At 41.5% G+C, this 27,187-nt stretch overlaps 2 protein-coding genes across 8 annotated transcripts in view; one reads left to right on the top strand and one right to left on the bottom strand.

Annotated features, from left to right (window-relative positions):
* Kcnip4 (potassium voltage-gated channel interacting protein 4) overlaps positions 1 to 8,534 on the top strand; it is a 1,037,063-nt gene extending 1,028,529 nt beyond the window's left edge. For all 6 annotated transcript variants that reach the window (XM_075943600.1, XM_075943595.1, XM_075943599.1 and 3 more), the window contains 4 exons: positions 2,354 to 2,461; positions 4,177 to 4,281; positions 4,895 to 4,957; positions 7,054 to 8,534. In XM_075943600.1, the coding sequence (XP_075799715.1) occupies positions 2,354 to 2,461; positions 4,177 to 4,281; positions 4,895 to 4,957; positions 7,054 to 7,101 (324 nt within the window). In that variant the 3' untranslated portion in view covers positions 7,102 to 8,534. The remainder of the gene's footprint in view (positions 1 to 2,353; positions 2,462 to 4,176; positions 4,282 to 4,894; positions 4,958 to 7,053) is intronic.
* On the bottom strand, positions 8,508 to 26,970 carry Pacrgl (parkin coregulated like). Of its 2 annotated transcripts, none has more exons than XM_075943602.1 (9): positions 26,819 to 26,970; positions 24,087 to 24,154; positions 23,803 to 23,957; positions 22,722 to 22,789; positions 20,221 to 20,311; positions 18,375 to 18,509; positions 17,598 to 17,705; positions 15,747 to 15,827; positions 8,508 to 9,897 (listed from the first exon to the last, which is right to left on the bottom strand). In XM_075943602.1, the coding sequence occupies exons 2-9, from the start codon at positions 24,136 to 24,138 to the stop codon at positions 9,841 to 9,843; spliced, it is 747 nt and encodes a 248-aa protein (XP_075799717.1). In that variant the 5' UTR covers positions 24,139 to 24,154; positions 26,819 to 26,970; the 3' UTR covers positions 8,508 to 9,840. The 2 variants fall into 2 exon arrangements, with proteins under 2 accessions (XP_075799717.1, XP_075799718.1); XM_075943603.1 differs by having other exon boundaries at positions 9,708 to 9,897; positions 24,114 to 24,154; positions 26,819 to 26,899.
* Between the last annotated feature and the right edge of the window lie 217 nt (positions 26,971 to 27,187).

Below are 27,187 nucleotides of genomic sequence, written 5' to 3' on the forward strand. Positions count from 1 at the left end.
GACCTCAGCTGAACAGGACTAGGTTCTTACGTCAGCCCTTGCTCTCTGTCTTCTAGAGAAGGGTCTACAGTAGTTATATTTTAATTATGGATGGGTTTATCAAGAATATAGTAAGCCAAATATGAGGCTAGAGAGAGAGAATACCAAAATATTATCAAATTGGGCTCTAAAAGCCTCTAGCAGAAATCAGCTTAGGAAGTTTCTTAACGACTGCATTTCCAGATAGAGAACCCTGGGCAGAACAGTGTCCCCTTGGGCAAGGTGTTCAAGTGTAAGAAGGACGAGTAACTCCAGGAAAGTAGGATCATCAAATTGAGAATTAGAGACATTTACACACATCCAGCAGAAACTGACTGGGGAAATTGAGGGAGTCAGCTGTGGTTTCTTCTTCCCCCTTAGGCATTTTCATAACACAGTATAGAAAGCAGTAGTTCTGTTGGGAATGGTTTATCTCTAGCTATTTTATAATAAAAAGATAGTTTTACTCCTGGGCTGTTTTGTTCTCCCCTTCCCTGTGACAGAGTTAGGGCAGGAACCTTGGGTCATAGCCACTGTTTAGTATAAGCCTGTTCAAGATACTTAGAACTTACAATGAATGTATGCATAAAAGGAGTGCGTTCCCTAATAAGACTAGAAATCATAGAATAACGGAAAACAACAGTGTGGCCTTTATTGGCTCATAGGAATGAAAAGGCCAGAAATGGCTCTATCTGCACACTGAGGGTGGCCCAGTTGGACAGCAAGATGCTACCAACAGCCCTTGAACTTTGTGATTAACTTCCTGTCATACAGGGAAGAGCACCTTTAACCTGGTTAACTTTCCTTAGAAGAGTCCAAGACCCTCAGAATCACTTAGACTTGGACTAGGTTCAGTAATAATGTCAGCCTCAAGTCTGATGGTCTTGGCCAGAGGTGACAGGCCATGTTCTATCACTAGAGACAGGAATGATATTGGGTTTCTCTTTTGGTGCATGAAACACTAATAGAAACATATCCAAAGCTGGTCGGTGGTAGTGCATGCCTTTAATCCCAGCACTCTGGAGGCAGAGGCGGGCGGATCTCTGTGAGTTCGAGGCCAGCCTGGTCTATAAGAGCTAGTTCCGGGACAGGCTCCAAAGCTACAGAGAAACCCTGTCTCAAATATATATAGTGAAAAAACATATATATAGTAAATATATATATATATATATCCAAATGGAATACCCCCTTTATTAAGAAGGGAAGCAACAAGAGTTCCCATTGTGTTAAAAGGACTCTCTTTCAATATTTCATTGTGGACAAGTGGAAACAAAATAAAGTACAGAATGGCATATTGAGCTACCATTTATTTAAAGAAAAGAAGAATGCATATAAATAAATATACATAGTCACAAAAATTTGTTGAAAAAGAAATGACTAATTTCGGTTTGGGAAGGGGAGAACTTTCCGCCAGCTTTCTTACATAAATTTTAACTTGTGAGCTGTATGTTTGCTAACTGCTCTAAAGGTACTACCAAAGAAAGAAAAACACTATGTAAAAACTGGCACAGGAAAACAGCTGTAAAATAATGGGATACAGAATAGGAGAGAGAATTCAAGTTCACCCAAAGGGTAACCTCTGGATTTCCCCGCACTTTTTCATTTCTAACAGGAGACTGTCACTCCAAGAGTTTATTACATTGTAATATTTACTTCATATAACAACAAATACACGAGAATTTTCTCAGGTTAACCTGGGTCCCTTTCCCTGTAAACAAATCCATTTAAACTTTAGCTGAAAATTTCAGAGTAAAAACAGCTTCATGGCCAATGCCCTCTATAAGGACTGTTATAGGTATATTAACCATTTCAATCATTGTAAAATTTTTATGAGGGAGATATTGTCCTCATTTTTATGAATATGAAATTAGAGATAAAGGATGCTAGTTTGAATCCACTCACTGTGGCTCCAGTTTTTTTTTTCCACAACTTTCCAAATACCAATTATAACTTGACTTCTACTTAAAGAGTACAGATTATTTGTTTCTTATGGAAAACCTGCATTTCTTACTCATGAATATTATTTCTTCTTTTAAAGAATGTGTGTGTGTGTGTGTGTGTGTGTGTGTGTGTGTGTATGTGTGTGTGCATGCTCTGCTGTCTAGGTACTCACGTATAAAGGTATAATTTCCAGTGCCATGGTTAATTTAACTCAGCAGCTAATTAGATGAAACTGTTAAAGGGTACGGTACAGTTCATGCTTACAAAGAACTCGGAGGAAATGACTAAAAATACACTGGAAACATGTTCAAAATCCAGAGGGTTGTTAATTTTGCTATGATCATTTAAGAGGGAATTTTACTATATTCTAAATTCTATTTTAATTTCATTTTAGGATTTCATCAAAGGTCTTTCCATTTTGCTTCGGGGAACAGTACAAGAAAAACTCAACTGGGCATTTAATCTGTATGATATAAACAAAGACGGCTACATCACTAAAGAAGTAAGAGATGACACACCAATTTAAGTATCCTCTGAGATAGTTTTGATTAACTTCAGAGTATTAGACAATTTCAACGATTACTTTAAAAGTCATGTTTTACGAAATCAAAACTATTTTGTGATATGTTGGTAGAAATGGGATATATTCTAATAAAAATGTAATAGATAAACTCACTCGAAGTAAACCTCCAAAGAAAACATGAAATATATCAATATTATATGCCCTTTTTTCTGCTGATAATATGGGGCAAAGTCAGGATCCTTGAGAGTGGCGGAGGCCTTCTCATATCAGGTAGACAACAGTTTGGGGGCCAAGGGTTCCAGAAAATCAACAGCTACCAAAGCTATAGCACCCAATGGCTGTCAGGTATTTCCCTTGCTTGGGGGTGAATCAGGACAACGTTGTGCTCAACAAAAAGAACTGGAGGTATGTTAATAATGTGGTATTCACAAATTACAATGGTTTGCTGATTTAAAACAACAGAAGATAAGGGATGAGGGAAGGTAGTCACCCTTTGTGTAGGATGCTAATAAGATTGAAAGAAAATTCTGCTGGAAGCCTGGGCATATTTAAGGGTCACAAGGCCTATATTTCTCTCTACATTGCTATCTTCCCCAGAGTGAAGGCTTGAACAAACAGTCCCATTTGAGATAAGGTACTCAGGACCAGCGACATGAACATGCTTTAGGGGACACAGACTCCATGTGACAGGGCACCACTGCATGGTTAGTCACCAAGGATACATGGAGAAAGATTAGGTATCAACAAAGAGTGCTAAATTTAAGACTTCATGAGTAGATGCACTTCTTCCAGATTTAGCATAGCATGAATATCCACTGCCTAGGTACCTCAAGAACATTAGGGAACCTAGAGGACATGAAGAATTTTAGCTCTTCCTATTTGAACCATTCTTTTGTTTGCTGCAATGCTGAGAACTGAACACAGTGCTAACGTTCTATCCCTTTCTAGATTTAATATAGCTCATCAACCTTGCACATAGTTTACTTGTATCTTACTATTTATCTATGATAGAAACACCTTATAAAGTTTCATTTATTTTTTGCAAACTGCTTTATCATGCAATACATACTCTCGAAAGTATGAATAGAACTGTATCATCTGCTGAATCTAAGATGGGTTTCATGTCAGATAATAAATCTAAATATTTAAGAAACTAGATATTATTTTTATCTTAAAAGATTAAAATGACATGGCAAAAAATAGATTTTACTTTAAAAGCTAATGAAATGTTAAGGTGCTTCCTAGTTAAAATATTTGAATTTGTGTGATTTCTTCAGTTAAATCAAAATTAGGAAAAAGTGATAAAATAAAAAAGTCTCCAGGGACTTTACTAATTACTCATAATTAGTACTTAGTTTTAGTTTTAAATGCAAAATATTTCTAATAAGTAGAAATCAATAAATGTGTAATAGTCCAGTAAAACAAAGTCTATGTATTTTTTGAAAACATTAAATCAGACTATTCCTTTCCCCACCAAGTGAGATACATGGGAATCTACTTAATTGCAAAACTGAAATATCACAGTCGATTGTTACATTCGGATTCCACTGCTTTGGGGCTGTTGGCTTCTGGCAAACTAAAAGGCACCTCAGAAAGAATTTAAGAAACAAGTGAACAGAACACAATCTCCTAATGCATCTGGATGCACTTCTTCACTTGGTGTGCAGCCTCACACGAGTACCTTTCCATTTCAGGAAATGCTGGACATAATGAAAGCAATATATGACATGATGGGGAAATGCACATATCCTGTCCTCAAGGAAGACGCTCCCCGACAGCATGTGGAGACATTTTTCCAGGTGGGGACATGAGAGCGAGGGAAGGTGGGAGGGAAGACAGCTATGAACAGATTTCTAGATATTTCCAAAGCACCTTGAAGAGAAAAAAAAAAGAAGAAGAATGTTGATTCAAAGAGACAAAATGGAAAGGAAAATGTTTATTCACAGGGACAGAACAATAGGACACATAGTATTTTAATTTCCTATTTTGGGCTTTTGAATTCATTGTTAAAGAAAATTGTAACTCCAGAAGAGTCACTTTATCCTGACTAAGTCATTCTCCTGTTTCATAACTGTTGTCATGCAGTTCCCACAATAACCTTAAAAATAAATTCTCAGTACTACTCTCCCATTTTATAGAAGGAAATATCAAGACTCTACATTTCCACAAACTGTATGAACTCTGTCTTATTTAGAAATCAGTTTAGATGATTCATGCTTCACATTGTGTGGAAAAGGATACAACCTATGATGATTTGACCCCGCCATTGTAGGAAGTCACTAGCTCCTCCTAGCATGGAATTGTCCCACATAACACAGTGTCCTACATTCTTATCTGTGTCAGTCAATTGGGTATGGGGAGAATATCAAAAGGCCATCCAATACAATGTTTTGTTCTTTTCTTTCTCCACAGAAGATGGACAAAAATAAAGATGGTGTTGTTACCATAGATGAGTTCATTGAAAGTTGCCAAAAAGTAAGTAAGGAAAAACAAAAACTCCCTTTTGTTAGCGTCAACTACAGTGAGCACAGCCAATGGGAAGTAAGCAAAATAGAAATCAACTGTAGAAGCTGAGCACAGTAACAAGACAATCTTCTCACCTGGAAACAAACAGACTTCTGTGCACATCCAATTCAATAGATTGCCTATCCTGAGGCAAAAATCACACACATTGTCCCTTTGTTTCTGGAAACCTTTAGAGGTTACTCATTACTGATAAACAAAAACATAGATGTCGTGCAGTGGTGGTGCACGGCTTTAATCCCAGCCTTCGGGAGGCAGAGGCAGGCAGATCTCTAAGAGTTCAAACCCAGCCTGGTCTACAGAGAGTTACAGCACAGATAAGGCTACACAAAGAAACCCTGTCTCCAAAAAAAAAACAAAATCATCGATTTAAATTACTGCTTCAGAAGCTGGAGAGGTGGCTCGGTAGTTAAGAGTGCTTGCTGCTCCCTTTAGAGTTCCAGAGTTTGGTTCCCATCATCAAAGTCAGGAATCTCACAATGGTCTGAAAGTCCAGGGCCATGGAATCTGAGACCCTCCTCTGGACTCTGCAGGCACGTGTATGCTTGTGTTCACATACCTACACACAGATGTATACACATATAATGAAAGAATAAAACTGTAGGCAGAGACTGCTTGTTTCCCAGCTGCCCAGAACCGAATAATCAATCACACAGAAACTATATTAATTACAGCACTGCTTGGCCAATAGCTTAGGATTCTTATTAACTAACTCTTACATCTTAAATTAAAGCATTCCTATTATTTTGTATTTCCCCCACATGGCTTGTGGTTTACTGGTAAGGTTTTGGGAAATCTGTCTCCTTCAGCAGCTACATGGTGTCTCTTTGAGCACTCTCTATATATCTCTCTTCCAACCTGCTATAGGCTAAAGCAGCTTCTTTATTAACCAGTGGTAATAAAACATATTCTCAGTATACAGAAGAGAATCCCATATCATAAAACTTTACTCTTTCCAAATCATAGTTCATTTAAAACATGTTTATTTGTTGTGTCTTCATAGAATTAGAAATCCAGTGCCTCAAGCTATGGAAGCTTGAATTGGTCTTTGGGTTCTTTTTTTAATTTTAAATTTCTTTCTGTGTATGTATGTTATGAAGAAAGAACATGCCATGACACATATTTGAAGGCTAAAGGACAACTTGCAGGAGTTTGTTCTTTCATTTCCTTTCTGAAACTTTGAGTTTCAGAGATCAAATTCTGGTCTTCTGCAAGGTATCATTCATTGATTTAATAAACATAGACAAAAGAAAACATTTTGGTTGAACCCAGTAATTGTTCCCACTTATAAAAACAAATAGGAAATAATTCTTAGGAAAATCTAACAGTTATGTGCTCCCTGGAAATCTAGACTTAGCTCACCTAGAGTGATTCAACTTCATGCATGGGGAGCGATTTAATTAGATTGGTTTATAGTAGTTTAAGAATGGCGGTCTCACACTGTAGAGACTGAGAATCTGTAGTTCTTCAGTTCACAAGGCTGCGTGTCCACATAGTCTCAGTCTGGCACTGGAGTCCTAAAAGACTCCTGGAGAGCTGCTGACCTTCAGTCTCTGTGGAAACCCTGAAGAAGTTAATTTTAATACTGGCAAAGGGGTACAGTAAGAACAGGATCCATCAACTTGCCAGCAAGAGTAAAAGCAAGCAGGCAAAAAGCAAAGTTGTTTTCCATGTCCTGATGCCACCCAAATTTAGGGTAGGTCTGCCTGCTCCAAGTAATCTTGTCCAGAGAACCCATCACAGGACTGCCCAGCAGCTTGCTTTAGTAGATACCATGTGCTGTTAACAGCCAGCCTTAGCCATCACGTTCACTGTTTGCATCCTGACATCATTTGAGAAATACCCTGGTCTTCTACCAAGTTAAGACATAAAACATCTAAAGGCATATTCGAGAAAGTATAAAATAAAGCCTTGTAGTTATTTGTATAGAATGAAGAAGAGATATATCGGCCAACACGAAGCAGCACAAGAAGGTCATAGGCCATACTTAAGGATATCCTTTCCATTATAAACCCTGCAGATGAAATCCTTGTCTTTCTCCCGTACAGGATGAAAACATCATGCGCTCCATGCAGCTCTTTGAAAACGTGATCTAACGTGTCAGCACATCCTCCGCTGAAGAGGCCAATGTGAACTACTCTACACACAAGTTGGAGCCACCATTTCTAGCATAGATTGCTCAGCTGCACACTGAAGCAGATTATGCAAACAGCTTTGTTTTAATATAAAACAACCCCCCCCCAAGATTTAAGTTTTCCAGTTTTCAATCTGCATCATCTCTGCACCATCACTGGGGTCATGAAATGTGCTAACTCGTTTCATCCTCTGAGGCTATTCAAAAGGCACAGAATCTGGAACAGTTTTGATCCTTAGCCACGTGGTCCTGAGGCTTTCACGGGCCAGCGATTTTAAAACACAAGTGGGTTTTCCTACTCGTTTGTATGTATTCAGTCCTGGATTTTAAATGGTTTTCTAAAATAATTACATCAGCACTTAATTTCCAGAAAGCCAATGAACTTTCATTTAATTCGAATTATCTAACACTGAAAAATAAACAAAGATTATTGCAATTAAAAAAAGACCAAAAACACAGTCCCAATTTCTATGGCTTCTCCACCTGCTAATGTTAACAACATTAATGTATTTGGCATTTTTTTTTTGGCATTTTTTAAGAACACCTAAAAACTTAGTTTATTGTCAGATGTTAGCATATACCTAACAAAATTATTTTAGTATATATTAATTTTTCCATATTAAGGCCAAGGCTCTATATAATCCATGTTACTTTGGACCTGTTTGATCTTCTATGTAGACTGTTTTGTACTGTGTCATGAAGTAGAAATTGAAAGTGTCAAACAATCCAAGGATGTTTACAGATTTGCAAAGGGTCCAGATGTCTGTCCTCCATGACCTAGTAATGCTTCCTAGACAGTAACCCAAACAGCAGCAAAGGGCAATTCTAGCCACCCCCAAACACCCTAATGATCTCACAGCATGTTTATTATAAGCCATTCAGGGACAGAGAATCCTTGACTGCCCCAAAGTCACCAGAAGTGAAGATCAAGTAAAATATTCTTTGAAAACACCAGTGATTCTATCATATTGGAAGTTACACATAAAGCTGTATAGAAAATGAATACAAACATTGAACAGTTCATCTGAATTCCATTATGATTTAGCACATCATAGAGCTTAAAGGATTCAGATTCATTTCAGTGATCTTAAGCCAAACTGTAGAGTTGCCACAACAGTACTATAGAGACACATACCTTCCCTGTTTCATAGAAATATCCCAAGTACCAAGAGGATACGGGAGGAGAAAATTGCGACTGTCTGCAACTATAAATCAGGTATCTATTCTGGTGTAGATAGGATGTTGAGAGCTGCCCTGCTAGCACCAGTGTAGGAATTAAGAGTAGTACAGTACCTGTACACCGAAACCTGCCATCGCGTGTTTGTGTGAACTCAATGTGCACATTTTCTATCTCAAACGGGAAAATAAAAGCAAAATAAAGTGTTTATTACTCTATTGTGTCTGCTAGAGGTCTTTATGTTCTAGCAAGTTCAACTACTGGATTCAAACTAGACTGCCACTCTCTTTGGGTAGTGCTGCCTACAGAGAAAACCCAAAGCAAGGCTGAGGTCAGGCAGCTGCTAGAGTAGGCATGGTCTGAGGATGTGACAAGGTACTATAGCTCTGAGGAAAGAGAGGACCCGGGATCAGGCAGCAAAGGCCCTGGTCGCAGGTGGGCAGGTCTGTATATGGTGACTCAGCAGTTGCTTGCTTTCGATCAACGGACAGCTGTGCAGCTATCTGAAACAAGAATTGCAGAGGGGTCAACCAGATGTCTGTAGGAGAGAAGTGGGGACAGTATCGTCTATCCAGTGTTTAGAAGGCATGTGGCTGCTGCCACATAACACAGTGACTGCCTAGCCCCATGTTTTCCAATGTGTGGCCATGATTTTGATTTGGTTTGACTATCCAAGTTCCTGTAGCCTCTCTCCTGCCAGTTAGATTGAAAGTCTCACTCGCATTTTCTATTTCTCTTCCTCTACTCCTTCTTGAAGAATCATCCAGAAGTTTCTAGCTCATGAGAAACTCTGCGCTGCATCCATAAATTATGTTTTCAAAAACAAAGTAACTGAAAAACAAATAAGTACTAGGGTATCACTGGATACATATGTTTTAAGATTTTAATTTCTGCATATCTGCACATGTACATCATCTGTATCTTCAGGCTACAAAATGTAAAAGTAATATTCACTTAAAGTTTAGGTAGTTTTAACAGCTGTAATAAACAATATACTTGTAATATAATTTTTACATTTAAAACAAGGTTTCTAAACTAGAATATTGAGGAAGGAAAAGATGCCCCCAAGCATTTCACATTATAAAATACACATTTGCACATCCTAGCTAATAGGGAAGTCACATTTACTTGCTATCTTAAATTGTTTCATTCTTGATAAATATAAAAACCAGGAAATGGCCAAAACCAACATATAAAATAAGTGCCCAGCTATAAAGTGATCTTTAGAAGAGCTATAAGTAAAAATATATTGGAAAATATGCACATAGATATGATCCATAAATTCACACAGATGACCAAGTTGAGGAACTCTCACAGATCAACTTTTTCACGAGTATTTTAATTGCCTTCCACTAGCACCTGTGCTTTGTGTTGACAAACAGCTTGCACAATGAGTCCTCTGGATTGGACATGGTCCTCCGAGCCTAGTTAGCCAACAAACGGTGCTGGGAGTCAGGGTAAACCAAACTCAAGAGAGGGTCACTGCAGCCTCCAGCAGTGCCTGAGGAAGCAGCATTGCTTTATTCAACAGCAGATGGAGCAGTACGTGGGGATCTTGGATTTGATGATGATAAGACTTCCCTGACAACAGAAGAAAGCAATGTCATTAGAACACAGTTACCCTGCTAGGCACTATACAAGTGTTGCTTAAGAATCCAAGATTCAAACAAAGTAATACGAAGGGCACAACCAAAATTACAGAATGAACAGAGAGCATTTTCCTGAGGGAAATAAAACAGATAACAACCTTCATGCACCCAAGAAGCAGTGCAGAGTCTGGGTAGTGTTTAAATGTATCTTCTCTGCACTCCACTCGCACACGGGGGTTAATTACTGCTGCACCCAATATCCTGATCACAGGGGGAAACCAGCAAAGTCTACCTGTGAGGCTCTGCTGGAGACCAAGTGAGTCCAGTGCTCGTGAGGACTTAGCAGAGAACTTGACACAGTTCTCACAACTCCAGAGAGAAACGAAGAGCGGGACATTTGCTTTACCCAAGACAGGTGAGCATGCTGCTGAGGACAAAACCAGATCCTACATTTGTAAATGTGTTCATCTTAAGACTGGCAACGATTCCTTATAAGAAAGTGTCTCTGGTGTAACAAATGTTTCCATTTCCCCAGTAGGTAAGCCTTCACATGATTATAATCCATAACAGTCAAAGGAAAGAGCAAACTCCTATACTAAGCATTCTTGGCTTTTTAATGTGTTTAGATTTTATATATTTCTATTTAAAGTGTATGGGTGTTTTGCCTGAATATATGTCCATGCACCACATGTGTGGAGTGTATGAAGAGTCCAGAAGAGGGCTTTGGATCTTCTACCGTACTGAGCCACCATGTGTGTGCTGGGAATGGACCCTGGGTCCTCTGGAAGAGCAGGGAGTATTCTTAACCAACAGGTCATCTCTCCAGGCCCCCCAAAATTTTTTAAAAGGCTCATTAGAAATGAAGAAACTTTATATACATATATATACATATATTATTAAAATTTTGTTTATTTTATATACCAACCACAGTTTCCCCTCCCTCCCCCTTCCCTCCTCCCTCCTCTCTTCTACCCACCTCACCTACTCCTCCCCCCACCTCCACTGAAAAGGAAAGGACTCCCTTGGGAGTCAACAAAGCATGTCATATCAAGTTAATGCAGACTCATTCCTACTGCATCAAGGCTGAGCAAGGCATCCTACCATAGGAAATACATTTCAAAAAGCTAGCTCATTTATGAGGGAAAGTTCCTGGTCCCATTGTCTCCTTCGAACTGGAGGTACAGGTGGTTGTGAATCACCACGAAGGTGCAGAGAACGGAACCCAGGTTCTCTGCAAAAGCAGTAAGTGCTGAACCATTTCTCTAGCCCCTAGAAAACTTTCTTTAGCAATGACAGCAATTATTATTAAAATACAACATAGGACACACAAGGAACAGTAAAGAGGACTGTGGAATATTTAAGATACCTTGTAACCACAAACCCTCCTTCTCTGTAAATTTAGTATTAGCAATATCTAAAGCTAATAAAATTGAGTAACTGGACTGAGCTCCCAAGGTCCCAATGAGGAGCAGAAGGAGTGAGAACATGAGCAAAGAAGTCGGGACCACGAGGAGTGCACCCACCCACTGAGACAGTGGAGCTGATCTACTGGGAGCTCACCAAGGCCAGCTGGACTGTTACCAGAAAAAGCATGGGATAAAACTGGACTCTCGGAACATGGCGAACAATGAGGGCTGATGAGACGCCAAGGACAATGGCACGTGGTTTTGATCCTACGCAATGTGCTGGCTTGGTGGGAGCCTAGCCAGTCTGGATGTTCACCTTCCTAGATATGGATGGAGGGGGGAGGACCTAGGACGTACCACAGGGCAGGGAACCCTGACAGCTCTTTGGACTGGAAAGGGAGGGGGAGAGGAGTGGGGGGAAGGGGAGAGGGGTGGGAGGAGGGGGAGAAGAGTGGGAGGAGGGGGAGAAGAGTGGGAGGAGGGGGAGGGAAATGGGAGGCTGGTGGGAGGAGGTGGAAATTTGTTTTTTTTCTTTTCTTTATCCTCCTTTTATCAATAAAAAAATTTAAAAAAAAAATTGAGTAACAACAAAGGCACCCTCTCTCTCTAGAACCTTGGATTGGCCACAACCTCTGCAGGTGAGCTCCAAGTAACAATGTTGGGCTTCTGAAATATATCTACATCGTAATACAACTACTTTTTCAATCCAACACAGACATCCACAAAAGTCCCATGATGGTTCTTTCCCTTTTGCCTGACCCATCCCTCAAAAGGTCTCCTGGAGGCAGACAAACACTAGGGAGAGTTATGGACTAAAATTCACATTCCATTCACTTGGATTTTGCAGGGAGAAAAGGACAATACATCTGGGATCGAGATTTTAAGTGATCAAGGGAATCGATAAGTAAGTACTTCATCAGAAATGGAGACAATGGTCTGGCTAGGGGCTGGTTCTACACATGTCTGCGGTGCCTGAACACCAATCTCCTGCTTAAAATCAAACACACACACACACACACACAAACAAATACATTTTCTAACAACCCTTTTGAGGCTTAGTTCCTTCACATAAATGAAGTGCTCATCACAAACACAATATATTCAATTCAAAGATTATTAAAATTAGCAGAATTAGCTGATTAAGGCATGGCCAGCGAAACACTGTACAGAATCATATACATTTCTTCTAATTAATTATTTAGAAAATATGGAAAATGAAAGTTCTATATTATTAAGCTAACTACCTGATATTTCTTTGAAATTATGAGAATATAATTCATTTTGCAGATATCATATAATAATGATATGTCCATATTCTTCCTCTTGAAAAGTTGGGAGAAAAAAATCAGATCAACTCTAAAAAAAAAAAAGGGGGTTTCTCTGTGTAACTATTCTGGTTGTCCTGGAACTCATTTTGTAGACCAGGCTGGCCTTGAACTCACTGAGCTCCACCTGCCTCTGCTTCCTAGTGTGGGGAATAAAGGCGTGTGCCACCACCGCCTGGCAGAGCTACTCCTGAAGAATGTCTACGTGCTGCTCTACTGTGGAAGTGGCATTTCCATGTACAGGGAGAGTCTAAAACTCAGAGGAAGGAAACAGGGCATATTGAAAGGGAATGGAGAACCAGGAGTGTGGGGAGCTCAGGAAGCACCTGGTTAGCACACATAAGGACCTGGGATTTCTCCATAGTACAGCCAAGTACAGAAATAAACAAATATGCAATTTTTAAAAAGCATTTTTTGAGAGTTGAGCTAGGTTTGTCATCCTTTGACCTTTTCATACATCAAAACAAAACATTAAACTAGATTAGGGAGAAAACCTAGTAAGAGTACACTGTCAAGACCCCAAGACCACCACACACATACACAGGCCTTTATCTACCCAGGACCACCACACACATACACAGGCCTTTATCTACCCAGGACCACCACACACATACACAGGCCTTTATCTACCCAGGACCACCACACACATACACAGGCCTTTATTTACCCAGGGCTGCTTCTGCAAAAATCATCTTAAAAATTATACCGCCCCAACAAAACAGAAAATTTTAGTGTGAAAGATGAAAACTAGATGTTTTCACATTTATCCTTGCAGCTGTAATGAGTTAACATAAACTAACCACACACTGAACCTCTGAACAGGCCTGCGTGTACAATGCACAGAAATAATGTGTGGATACGAGTGCAGTGCACAGAAACAATGTGTGGGTACACATGCAGTGCACAGAAACAATGTGTGGGTACACATGCAGTGCACAGAAACAATGTGTGGGTACGGGTGCAGTGCACAGAAACAATGTGTGGGTACAGGTGCAGAGCACAGAAACAATGTGTGGGTACACATGCAGTGCACAGAAACAATGTGTGGGTACAGGTGCAGAGCACAGAAACAATGTGTGGGTACACATGCAGTGTACGGAAACAATGTGTGGGTACACATGCAGTGCACAGAAACAATGTGTGGGTACAGGTGCAGTGCACAGAAACAATGTGTGGGTACACATGCAGTGCACGGAAACAATGTGTGGGTACACATGCAGTGCACAGAAACAATGTGTGGGTACAGGTGCAGTGCACAGAAACAATGTGTGGGTACACATGCAGTGTACGGAAACAATGTGTGGGTACACATGCAGTGCACAGAAACAATGTGTGGGTACAGGTGCAGTGCACAGAAACAATGTGTGGGTACACATGCAGTGCACGGAAACAATGTGTGGGTACACATGCAGTGCACAGAAACAATGTGTGGGTACGGGTGCAGCGCACAGAAACAATGTGTGGGTACACATGCAGTGCACAGAAACAATGTGTGGGTACACATGCAGTGCACAGAAACAATGTGTGGGTACACATGCAGCGCACAGAAACAATGTGTGGGTACACATGCAGTGCACAGAAACAATGTGTGGGTACACATGCAGTGCACAGAAACAATGTGTGGGTACACATGCAGTACACAGAAACAATGTGTGGGTACACATGCAGTGCACAGAAACAATGTATGGGTACGGGTGCAGCGCAAGTACAATGCACAGAAACAATGTGTGGGTACACATGCAGTGCACGGAAACAATGTGTGGGTACACATGCAGTGCACAGAAACAATGTGTGGGTACGGGTGCAGTGCACAGAAACAATGTGTGGGTACAGGTGCAGAGCACAGAAACAATGTGTGGGTACACATGCAGTGCACAGAAACAATGTGTGGGTACAGGTGCAGAGCACAGAAACAATGTGTGGGTACACATGCAGTGTACGGAAACAATGTGTGGGTACACATGCAGTGCACAGAAACAATGTGTGGGTACAGGTGCAGTGCACAGAAACAATGTGTGGGTACACATGCAGTGCACGGAAACAATGTGTGGGTACACATGCAGTGCACAGAAACAATGTGTGGGTACAGGTGCAGTGCACAGAAACAATGTGTGGGTACACATGCAGTGTACGGAAACAATGTGTGGGTACACATGCAGTGCACAGAAACAATGTGTGGGTACAGGTGCAGTGCACAGAAACAATGTGTGGGTACACATGCAGTGCACGGAAACAATGTGTGGGTACACATGCAGTGCACAGAAACAATGTGTGGGTACGGGTGCAGCGCACAGAAACAATGTGTGGGTACACATGCAGTGCACAGAAACAATGTGTGGGTACACATGCAGTGCACAGAAACAATGTGTGGGTACACATGCAGCGCACAGAAACAATGTGTGGGTACACATGCAGTGCACAGAAACAATGTGTGGGTACACATGCAGTGCACAGAAACAATGTGTGGGTACACATGCAGTACACAGAAACAATGTGTGGGTACACATGCAGTGCACAGAAACAATGTATGGGTACGGGTGCAGCGCAAGTACAATGCACAGAAACAATGTGTGGGTACACATGCAGTGCACGGAAACAATGTGTGGGTACACATGCAGTGTATGGAAACAATGTGTGGGTACACATGCAGTGTATGGAAACAATGTGTGGGTACACATGCAGTGCACGGAAACAATGTGTGGGTACACATGCAGTGCACAGAAACAATGTGTGGGTACACATGCAGTGTACGGAAACAATGTGTGGGTACACATGCAGTGCACAGAAACAATGAGTGGGTACACATGCAGTGTACGGAAACAATGTGTGGGTACACATGCAGTGCACCGAAACAATGTGTGGGTACACATGCAGTGCACAGAAACAATGTGTGGGTACGGGTGCAGTGCACAGAAACAATGTGTGGGTACACATGCAGTGTACGGAAACAATGTGTGGGTACACATGCAGTGCACAGAAACAATGTATGGGTACACATGCAGTGCACGGAAACAATGTGTGGGTACACATGCAGAGCACAGAAACAATGTGTGGGTACACATGCAGTGCACAGAAACAATGTATGGGTATGAGTGCGGCATTCTACTTACACTCCCACCATGCTGCTCCAGCTTCTGCAAGGCACTGGTGATGGGTTCTTTGAATTTTTTGTCCGTTAGCCTCTTGGAAAGCTTTTGAAGGTTGGGGAAAGGGGAAATTCCAAAATAAAAAAAAAAAAAGTTTGCCATAAGCACAAATAATTTTTAGGACATCTTAAATTAAGAATACAAAGTGTGTTTTAATAAACATTTCACTAAAATTTACTTAAAGCAATATGTGAGTTGATTAAAAGTTGAATTTATGATATTTCAAGCACTACCTATCCTATGACATCTGCTATAATGACACAATTTCTGGGGCTGAAGAAATGACTGACTTCAGTTCCCAAGACCCACATAAATAGTTGGGTATGGGGGGGGGGGCTGGAGAGATGGCTCAGTGGTTAAGAGCATTGCCTGCTCTTCCAAAGGTCCTGAGTTCAATTCCCAGCAACCACATGGTGGCTCACAACCATTTGTAAAGAGGTCTGGCGCCCTCTTCTGGCCTTTAGGCATATACACAGACAGAAGATTGTATACATAATAAACAAATAAATAAATATTTAAAAAAATAGTTGGTTATGGTGGCTTATGTTTGTAATTCCAGCACTGGGGATGCAGAAAGCAAAAGGTTCCTTCGGACTCACTGCCTGAACAATGTAGCCTGCTTGGTGAGCTCTAATAAATAGGAGACCTATGGTAAAACAGGTGGACCGTATTTCTGAAGATGACACCTGAGATGGTTCTGGATATTTCACATTTCACGTGTATGCACACGTGCATGCGTAGACATGCATATGCTTTTGAACCGACACATAACTACACGTGATCTCACATAAAAATTAAGTTTTCAAAAGCATGACACACTTTCCCATTTTGTCACATGTAAGCCCATGCAGAGAGTTGTGACAGAAAGTTATGCCTCCAGAGCAAATGTTACCCAACAACAGGGGGAATTGTTGAAAAGTAACAGTGACTAATGGAGGAATCACACTAGAAGCCACAAGATCGTTACTGATCTCTGGTTAAGCTCTAAACAGGCCCTAGCTGGAAACACAGAATTCAGTTTACAAAGGACAGCATATGTGCAGGAGGACAAAATCGCAGGCACTAGCAGAGACAGTGCTATGGAGGGAGTCGGGAAATACCAGTGTTCCCATAAAATACATGTATTTCTGAGAGCAACACCTAGACATTTCAGCTAAAACAAGCCACGCTCTCAGGTAAACATTGTAAAAACATTCAACAAAGGTTTAATAGAATGACACAGAGCACTTTTATTATAAACATAAATCCAGCTATGTATGTAATCCATTAGAAAATATTGGAGAGGTACTATCTACTTAAACTGTTCTGTGAGCTACTTAGTCTAATTTGCACTTGCTGGTTAGGGTAAAATTAACACTGCCTGTCATAGTGACTGGATAGAGAAATGCCCAAGTAAATAAAACAAGCCATTGGTTTGTCTTCAGGGAAGGGTTTCTCCAGAGAGACTCATGAGGCTCTAGCTAAGGAGTCAACTTACCCTTGTTGGACCCTTCATGTGGGTATTACTGAGAAGTGGGAGGTGGGAGGTGGGGCTGAGTGTGAGAGAAAGGTTACTGGAACCCTGAGCCCCTCCTATGTGCCCATCATGTTTCCTGCCCTAAGTCGCCTGGTCCACGCTACTACATCCTTCCTGCCATGAAGGACTGACACCTAGGAGACTTTGACAGCAAACAAACCTTTCCTATGATTCTGTTGTTTCTGCCTGGGATGCTATCACGAAGACAAGAAAACGTCCTTTTTTGGATTTGAGCTAGGCGAGCGCCTGCCTGCGGTTGTGGGGACGTGTGCACAGCTAGTCTGCTCTGCAGTACTCACACTTGTAAGCAGGAGTTTCAGATGGCCATTCAGAGATGGGCCAACGACTGCACTTAGCTGTACGAGTGCGCTCAGTCCTCTCTCAAACACTTCGTCATCGGAATGGACCTGTGGGGTCAGTGAACAGGAAGAACTGAAGCAAACACAACCCTCAGAAAGATTCCCTGGGTTCTTTCTTTTGGACCTTTCCCATGGCCCTTTGTGTATCATTCCACTTTCTACGTTCAGAACAGAATTAATGCTTTTACATGTGAATGAGATGCTCCTTGGCTCAAGAGGGAATAAAGGTGAAGGGACAGAATGAGGATAAATGAAAGGGAAGACAGGTTAGGAGAAAGTAGGCGGCGGGGTGGGGGAAAGTGGAGGGGGGAATGGGATGAAGCATTTAATCCTAGAAATCGCTCAACAAAGAGAGTTTAGGAGAAAGCTTGAATGCGCTATATCCGAGGTAGAGCAGCTTCCGTCAGCTAAGAGCACTCACTAAGATTTATCTAGCACATAGAGCGCAGAGTAATCTGTGCTTTTCGCCTCTCATTGCCCAAAAGCTTCCTTCCTTCCCAGGACCCTGAGACACCCTCTAAAGGGGTTAAGTGCATAACTACATGACTCTGAGTGACAGTGGGCTGACATTGCACATACCTGAGAAACACACAGGTAAAGCACTGATCTGCATGCAATATGGGGGAGGGGAGGGACAGCCTGAGTTCTCTTGGATCAGAGTTTCCATCCGTATCATGTGACTGGGCATAATGAAGTCCAGTTTAGTAAATGACTTACCAGAGCTGCCTTCAGCACAGGGCTCAGTCTAGGTAGCAATGGTACAGCTTTTTCAGAAGCACCCTTGACCAGAAGTAATTCCCTAAAGCCCTCCTTGGACACAAAGGTATAAGGATGCTTTGTCTCCCTCAGACCCTGCCAAAGACAATACAAATACAGAAACGTGATTCCTACCTTTTGATTATGTTAACAGCCACAAAACTCAATACTCCTGACATGTTTGCTTAATGTCTTTCTAACACAGTAAGCAATTTCAGCAATTATTGTTTGAATTATACCAAGAAATCATGTAAGATACATGACACAGAAATCTCTATCCTCACATGGAATGAGAAAAAAGAGCAAGAAAATGAAAATCAACAGAGTAACAAAAAGGGACGAAAAAACTAAGGAGATAAAAAAGGAACACTAAGGACAGGTAAGTGGAGGAGAGGTGGAGGGAAAGGAAAAGCTGATGGAAGAAGATACGGCAGCAATCAAACACGGGGACCACTGCTTTCTAGGAAACACTGAAGCACAGGAAGGTGCACAGTGCCTGTTCTCTTCTGGAGCCCCAATGCGAGCAGCTGAGTTAATACAAGGGCTCTCTTTCTCATTTAAATACACTAAGATATTTAGAAGGAAGATCCTGCATTGGCTGGGACAGTGTCAGAACTATCTACTATTCACAGTGGGACACAATCTCAAAATACAACCTGTACACAGCACTACTTATAGTGAGTGCCTTTCCTCCCAACTGCCGTAGAAAAGGATGGTCTGCACTCATGACTTACCAGTCACTACTACAGGACAAAAACTGACCATCTGACTTTTGAAAAAGATCAAACAAAGCAAAGAGGAACGGAAGAGCAATGCCCTTGGATCTATCAGTGGCACAAGTTTAAGTAACCAGATGCAAAGTCATGTCACCAATGCCGATTTCCAATATTTTGTCAATTTGGCCTGAGTATCTGCTTCCAAACAGTGGTCATATGTCCCCTTCCCACTGTCCTACCATATTTTCTAAAACAAAATCACCAATATGGTAAATCATTCCCCAAGAATTTCAGTACCTGTGCTGACAGTACCTGGCTCTTACTCATTCTCAAGATGGAGAATGAAAAGTCAAAGCTGAAATGGATCTCAACAGTGGTCTGTCAGTATTCCTTCCCCACTACTAGGTAGAAGAAAAAAGGAAACTGCTACCCAGTACAGACACACATGAACTGGTTGCTGGACCACAGGTATATAGGACTGATCTCGGCCACTGAGATAGCTTGCCAGGTAAAGGCAATTCCAACTAAGCCTGATACCTGAGTTTACTCCCTGACCCCATCCGGTGTAAGGAAGAAAGCAACTCCATGAAGTCCTCTGACTCCCATGGCACAGTCACACAACAAACAAACACTTTAGACAGATGTAAAGGCAGAAGCCCTTTAGTGACTTTACAAATTAAAGCACTTTGTGGACGTTAATCATCTGTACTATGTAATGTATCACGAGCTTTGATTACTCTAAACCATGGTCTGATATTTTATATAAAAGACTTCTGTCTAAAAGAGAACTAAGTACAACATACCATCCACTTCATTTATCTGTAAATCCCTGTTAGAACTTCATTTTTATAAGACTGCTCAAACCATTCATTTTACATAATATGTGTATGTGTGTATATAAAATGTCCTGCATATATGCACATATGTATATAACAATCACAATAACTTGCCTAGAGTCCAATACTTTAGTGTCTCTTGCTTGATATTTATTTTAAAAGAATACAGTGAGATGTACTTATAAGCTACAAAGTAACAATGAAATTCCAAAATTATTTTTTCTATTAGCACTCAGGAGAGCTAGAATATTTTACCTCAGCTAAAGTAATTAGAAGCGGGTCAAATGGAAGAATTTCAGGCGGGCATTCCCATTGTAATCTGTGTTTTACTGAGCCATGTACCAATCTAAAATACAAAAGTCAGAAACTGTAACAGGAACCCCTGCAAACATTTATAGGTAGGGAGCTTTTAACACAGTATTCCTGCCAGAACAGAGTCGCAGTAGCATTACTTTGTGATATACAGGAGTGTATACCATACTCGTAAGGACAGGGACAAAGTAAAGCAAATAAGCAATCCTTCATTTTCCAACATTATCTCTAAAGCTGTTTAGTAATTGTGTATTGTAAACCTTTTTATGCATATTGTATTTATATTTAAGCATGTCACTCTCTCAGAATCTTGATATACATGTTACACTGATCTCTCTGACACAATTAAAACAAGTAGGTAAGCTACTGAAAATGAAAACCGGTAGTAATGAGAAAAGGTGAGGCTCATGGAGAACATTTTCTTAACCTAACACTGATAACACTCACTAATAATATGGAGGCAAATCCATTTTACTCCTTCTTAAAGAGAAAAAAACTACGAACAGGAAGATGAAATGATCCCCTCTGAGGTTACAAGAGGTCCTGAATTAAGGCCTCTCACTGTTCCCCAGAGCAACTCGTGAACCGTAACCGATGAGTTTACAATACAGCACAACTGTCACACTGTGAGCCGACTACTGGTCACTCCCAAACACTACCGTCATGCTGTGAACTGACCCCTGGTCACTCCCAAACACTACCGTCATGCTGTGAACTGACTACTGGTCACTCCCAAACACTACCGTCATGCTGTGAACTGACCATCGGTCACTCCCAAACACTACTGTCATGCTGTGAACTGACCCCTGGTCACTCCCAAACACTACCGTCATGCTGTGAACTGACTACTGGTCACTCCCAAACACTACCGTCATGCTGTGAACCGACCACTGGTCACTCCCAAACACTACCGTCATGCTGTGAACTGACTACTGGTCACTCCCAAACACTACCGTCATGCTGTGAACTGACCACTGGTCACTCCCAAACACGACCGTCATGCTGTGAACTGACCACTGGTCATTCCCAAACACTACCGTCATGCTGTGAACTGACCCCTGGTCATTCCCAAACACTACCGTCATGCTGTGAACTGACCCCTGGTCACTCCCAAACACTACCGTCATGCTGTGAACTGACCATCGGTCACTCCCAAACACTACCGTCATGCTGTGAACTGACCATCGGTCACTCCCAAACACTACCGTCATGCTGTGAACTGACCACTGGTCACTCCCAAACACTACCGCCATCCTGTGAACCGGCCATTGGTCATTCCCAGACATCTTGGTTTCACTCAGCTCTCTGGCCTGACTTCTTCACTGTTACAATGACAATAGGCTCAGCAAGCAATAACTTTTTACATTTTCAGCAAATTTCAACCACTCTAGTGAAAAGCACTCAAGAAGCTCCACAGTTTAAAATAAAACAAAGCTTCAGTCTCAATGTATGTAAGACAGCTTCTCATGTAGAGTAGGCTGACCTCAAGTCCACTATGCAGCCATGAGTGAATTTCCTCCTGCTTCCCCATGCCAGTACCGGGATTACAGGTAGAGAGGACCATGCCAAGTTTATGGAGTCTTGGCAGATGGAACTCAGGGCTTTAGGCACGGTGGGAGGCACTCTGTCAACTGAGCTACATCCCTAACTCTTCAAAACAGAATCTAAGCATAAAATGTAATGATAAACTCAAGAATGCTTCTTTAGCCAGGCGGTAGTGGCACACACCTTTAATCTCAGCACTTGGGAGGCAGAGGCAGGTGAAACGCCGAGTTAAAGGCCAGCCTGGTCTACAGAGTGAGTTCCAGGATAGCCAGGGTAGTTACATAGAGAAACCCTGTCTCGGGGGATGGGGAGGGAGCTTCTTCAGCTTATGTTTCACTCCAAATTTGAAGATAAGTTTTAAAAAAATGCAGTTTTGAAAATCCAGAATCAAACATAAACATTTATGCTGTACTTATATTTTCTATGACATTAAAAAAAATTCTACCATGAAGAACAGGATAAAACAAAACATTCTATGAAAAGAGGAATCAAGAATTTATCTAAAAAGAAGCAAAAATAGTCATATATACTTTACTAAGAAATATTCCACTGCACTGTCAATGTTTACATTACCAGCAAGGCAGGGCCTATTGATTAGGAATTTGCAAAAGCCTATGAATGCTTAAATTAGTTGTACCAAAAGTGTACACTCAGGTCAATTTAATTTCTGAAATTATTTGGTGTTCTACTACAGATCTTCGTAATTACACATTGGAGTTGAGGTTTTTTATTTTTTAATCAACAATGTCCAGGGATCGATACCAATACAACAGTCAAGGTAATGTCACCTTGATTTAAATCTCACTAGTAAATACATTTTCAACAAAGTTAAACTAAATAATATATTGATCTCAAGCAATTATTTTGAACCAGTAAGCTATGCATCATATTGATTTTACCTGCAAGGAATACCTCCTTTTGAGTAGATAGCTGCAAATGCAGAGGGAGCTCGTGACTGTTCACCAAACTGAAATTAAAACACAGAAAGATCACCACTAACTCCATTTATTGATACCTTCAATTTTAATCCTATAGAGATCAGAGGCAAAAAAAAAAATTTAAAACCTGACCTCCAAACCCCCAGTGTGTTATTTTGTGTACATCCCTGCTCAACCACATGATTGAAAAAACAAAAGACCACACACACAACCAAGATGTAGAGTTATTTTTTTGTCAATCTCTAATTTGGCTCAAAGCTTTGCAGGTGGCTAGAACCTACACAGAGCAAAATGTCTTTCCACTTCCTCTGTCAGTCTGAGTCTCAAGGTTAGGGCCGAATAAAGAATTCAGGAATTCAGGATAAAGGGGGTTGGGATTGGCTACCCATTATTGTATGTTTCACATGTCTATCAACCATGCACATATGTGTACAGATCAGGGAATGTATGTAACTTCTTCAAACTGGCTTTACACTTCTATGCCACAAGGGATTGGTAGAGCCAAAGATCAGGAAAAAGTCATACAAACAAATATCTGAATGCATCTCCTGGATTATAGAAGTGGTGCAAAGGACAGAGAGTGTCTGTCCATTAACTTTTAGCCAGCTTTGTCTGTCCTGCATGCTGTTCAGTCAAGTATAGATATGTAGAGGTCAGAGAATCAGGGTAACTTCTCCAAACTGACTATGCCTCTGTTAAACAGAGGATTCTATCATGATTTCTGGTGGACCAAATTTGTAGAATAGTTAAGAGTTCTAGGTGAATAAAGAAGCACAAGAATAATCAATCCCGTAGCAATCGAATGCAATATAGTTCGCTGACATTAGGAAGCAGGACAGAAAGTTAAAAAGCTGACACATACAGTTCAGAGCATAACAAAATTAACATAGCTAGCTGAAAACTAGCAGAAAGGAACTCCATGAGAGCATTCAGAAGAGTCCAACTGCAATCAGCTAAAGGCCTGTGCCATGAATGGTTAAACTATAATCAGATAAGTGCCTATTCCTTGTGAAAATGTACTGCCTGAGGAATCTGTACTCACAGGGTTGATCGTTTTAGGGTTGAGTTTGTCACTTGGCCGCGGATGAACCCTTCTTGCAGCCTCAGGAGAACTAGCTAATGAGGAGGATTTGCTCCGCTGAACTGTAGTCCTGTGTTTTATTTGTGCACTTGAGAATGTCCTTTGATCATAATTACCTGGAGGAAAAATTAGATCAGTACAAAAGACAAATATGCAAGAGAAGCTATCTGGTATCCTCACAAAACAGAGAATGTATCATCATTAACAAGCCCGGCCTCTCCCTTTGAAAAAGCAGAGCTCTATACCCATTGTTCTGTTTCTCAACTGCACACCTCCAGGGTACTCGGATTTCTGCATGGCTTCCCTTTCACCCCTGCAATGAAATGAACCAATTTCAGAATCAGTTGATCTGCCATACACACAAGACCAAAATGAACAGTTACAAACAGATGCGGGTGTGGAGGCCCAAGGTTATCACCCTTTTTCCATAGTGCTCCATCTTATACATTGAGGCACGGTCTTTCTTTCACTGAGCCCAGATTTTCCCTTATGGGCTAGTGTGGCTAGTGAGCCTGGGCCAGAGATTCCCTGTCTGTGTCCCACACGTGCTGAGATGACAGACAGACCACCAGAACCACCTGAGTTCTCAGACAATTGCAGGTGACCAGATTCTTTACCAGCTGAGCCATCTCCTCTGCCCTACTTTCTAATTTAAATGAGTTTAAAAGCCAACAAATCCCTTCATTTGAAAAGCTTTCAGAATCTATAAAATGTGGCTTCCAAGGTGTTTAGTTATTCAATGTCGTTCGTGTCACATGTGTGTAACATATGAGGTTCACGTGTGAAAGCAGGTGTGTCATGGAGGACAGAGGTTGACATGGGCATCTTCTGCTATTGCTCTTCGCCATTTTGTGAACCAGGCTTTCTCACTGAACCTGGAGTTCATAGACTCTACTAGGCTCGGGGTCTGCAAGTCCCTAGGATCTTTACAAATTAGTACTTTGGTGTATTTGACTTTTAGACAGGGTCTTGTTATATAGTCCTGGGTGGCCTGGAATTTGCTGTGTAAACTAGGTTGGCCTTGAACTAAGAGATCTCCCGCTCCCGGCCTACATTTCTGAAATGCTGGGAATGCTTAAAGGCACGTAACAACACGCAGGCAAAAGTAATTATTTTTAAGGTATTTTTGGTTTCATTTATTCCTTCTTCTCTCATAATCCATCCAACCATAGTCTCTCTCCCTAGTTCTGGTTCCAAACCACCCCCCACCTCCACTCTCCTCCAGATCCACTGCTCCTCTATTTCCCATCAGAAAAGAATGGGCCTTCCAGGGCCATCAACCAAACATGGCAAAAAAAAAAAAAAAAAAAAAAGATGCAATAAGACTAGAAACAAAATCATATAAAGGCTGGATGAGGCAACCCAGTAGGAGGAAAAGGGTCCCAAGAGCAGGCAAAAGAGTCAGAGACACCACCACTCCCACTTTTTGGAGTCCCACAAAAACCTAAAGCTAAACAAGCACAACAAACATGCATAGACCCTAATGTGATTGCTGCTTCAGTCTCTGTGAGCCCTTATGAACTCTGCTTAGCTGATTCTGGGGACCACGTTCCCCTGGTGTTCCTCTGGCTCCTACAATCCTTTCCCTGACTCTTTGTTGTGCTCCCAGAGCACCCCTAATGTTTGGTTGTGGGTTTCTGGATATGCTCCCATTAGCTGCCAGGGAAAGCCTTACTGGATGAAAAGGGTAGACAGAGATGGCTCAGTAGTTAATAGCAGAGGCTGCTCTTCCCGGGGTCCTGTATTCAATTTCCAGCAACCACCTATAATAAAATTTGATCTCTTCCTCTGGCATGCAGAAGTATACATATATGACAAAAGAGTTTATGATGTATATGACAGAACTCATATACATAAAATACATAAATATTTTAAAAAATAAATATTCTTAATTGCTAAAGGTATTACTCTTTATTTTAAAATGCAAAGTAAATACGCCTGGTTTTTATTTATTTTTTTTTTCGGTTTTCGAGACAGGGTTTCTGTGGTTTTGGAGCCTGTCCTGGAACTAGCTCTTGTAGACCAGGCTGGCCTCGAACTCACAGAGGCCTCTGCGTCCCGATTGCTGGTGAGGTGTGCGCCACCACCGAAAAAAATGTCCACCTAGAAGAATACCACTGACAAGCTCGGACTCACGTTGTCTGTAAAAGGAAACGCTTTCTTCGCCTTTAGACTACTTTTTCTTTAAATGGTGTAGAGGTAGTAGTGACAAGACGACATGAAGAGGTGAAAACGCTTTGTATAAAATTATCCAAGACACCCCACGTTTCTGTCTCAGAATTCTAAGTGAACATCAGAATACAGAAACGCACTAACTGTGGAATGCCTACATTAGGTCACAATGGCAGAAGGAGAAACAACAAAAACGATACAAATCCCCTAGGTTTCATTTGGGCAGCTATCTAAAAGGGACAGGGGGGTACCTGTAATGATAGGAAACCACACTTTCTTTGTTTACAAATACCAGGTTTCCGTACCCACCTCCCCCAGTTTAAGACTAATCGTCTGTCACCATTCTTATACTCTCTAATTAGAAATCCAGAAAATTCAAAAAACAAAAAAGTTCAAAAGGTGCTCTGCTAAAGAGGCTGCGTTCCATCTGCAAAGGTCCTTCAAACTCCAAAACGGAAGACCCCACTCCCTTCTTTTTTTTTTTTTTTTACTCCCTTCTTCATCAAGAAGTAAAAGCTGCTTTCCATCTGCACGAATATCCCATCATCAAATCCACCCACTTGCAAGCACCTAATTTAGCTCTAGGATGTTGTTGAAGTTGAAAAGAAGGAAGTGTGTAGACACCGCTATAGGAAAAAAAACAAAACCAAAATTAGGGAGACACATCGAATAGACCCCAGTTAGAATACTCTAAGCCTAGAATACTCCAAGCCAAGTTCCCAGAGCTCCTCTGGCGGCCCTAGCAACGGGACGCCAACCTGGGAAGGTCGCCACGCCGAGACCCCGCCCTGTGGCCCGCGCCTACCGCTGGTCCCGTTGCTCCCGCGCTCCCGCGCTCCCGCGCTCCCGCCGCCCCAGGCGGGGCTTCAGTCCTGCTCTCCTCCAAAGCCAGCCGCTCCGCAGCCTGCAGCTTTGGCCCAGGAATGCCACTTCGAGCAGCAGACACTTCCGGCGCTGCACAGTGACGTCAGGCGCAGTGCCCGCTCTAAACCAATCATAGGGAGACCGCGGAAGCATTAGAGAGGTTGCCGGGCAACTAGTTGCCGTTCTGAGGGTTAGTGTTCTGGAAGAGATCTGGTAACAATTTCGGTGATAAAGGAGCCCCTGGGAGACCTTAAAGGAAGTTTAAGTTCTTGTTTTTAGAGAAAAGACTCTGATTCTCTCTAGTTCTCCG

This window comes from Microtus pennsylvanicus, chromosome 12 (genome assembly GCF_037038515.1).
Source record: "Microtus pennsylvanicus isolate mMicPen1 chromosome 12, mMicPen1.hap1, whole genome shotgun sequence".
Taxonomy (NCBI): Eukaryota; Metazoa; Chordata; class Mammalia; order Rodentia; family Cricetidae; genus Microtus; species Microtus pennsylvanicus.

Excerpts from the sequence above, each read along its gene's own strand:
- Pacrgl (XM_075943602.1), bottom strand. The coding sequence starts at position 24,138 with ATGCAGAAATCCGAGTACCCTGGAGGTGTGCAGTTGAGAAACAGAACA. Across the intron at positions 22,790-23,802 it reads ACCCTAAAACGATCAACCCT|TTTGGTGAACAGTCACGAGC; the intron begins GTGAGTACAGAT and ends TTTTAATTTCAG. Across the intron at positions 18,510-20,220 it reads TTCTAATTACTTTAGCTGAG|GGTCTGAGGGAGACAAAGCA; the intron begins GTAAAATATTCT and ends TGTCTTTGGCAG.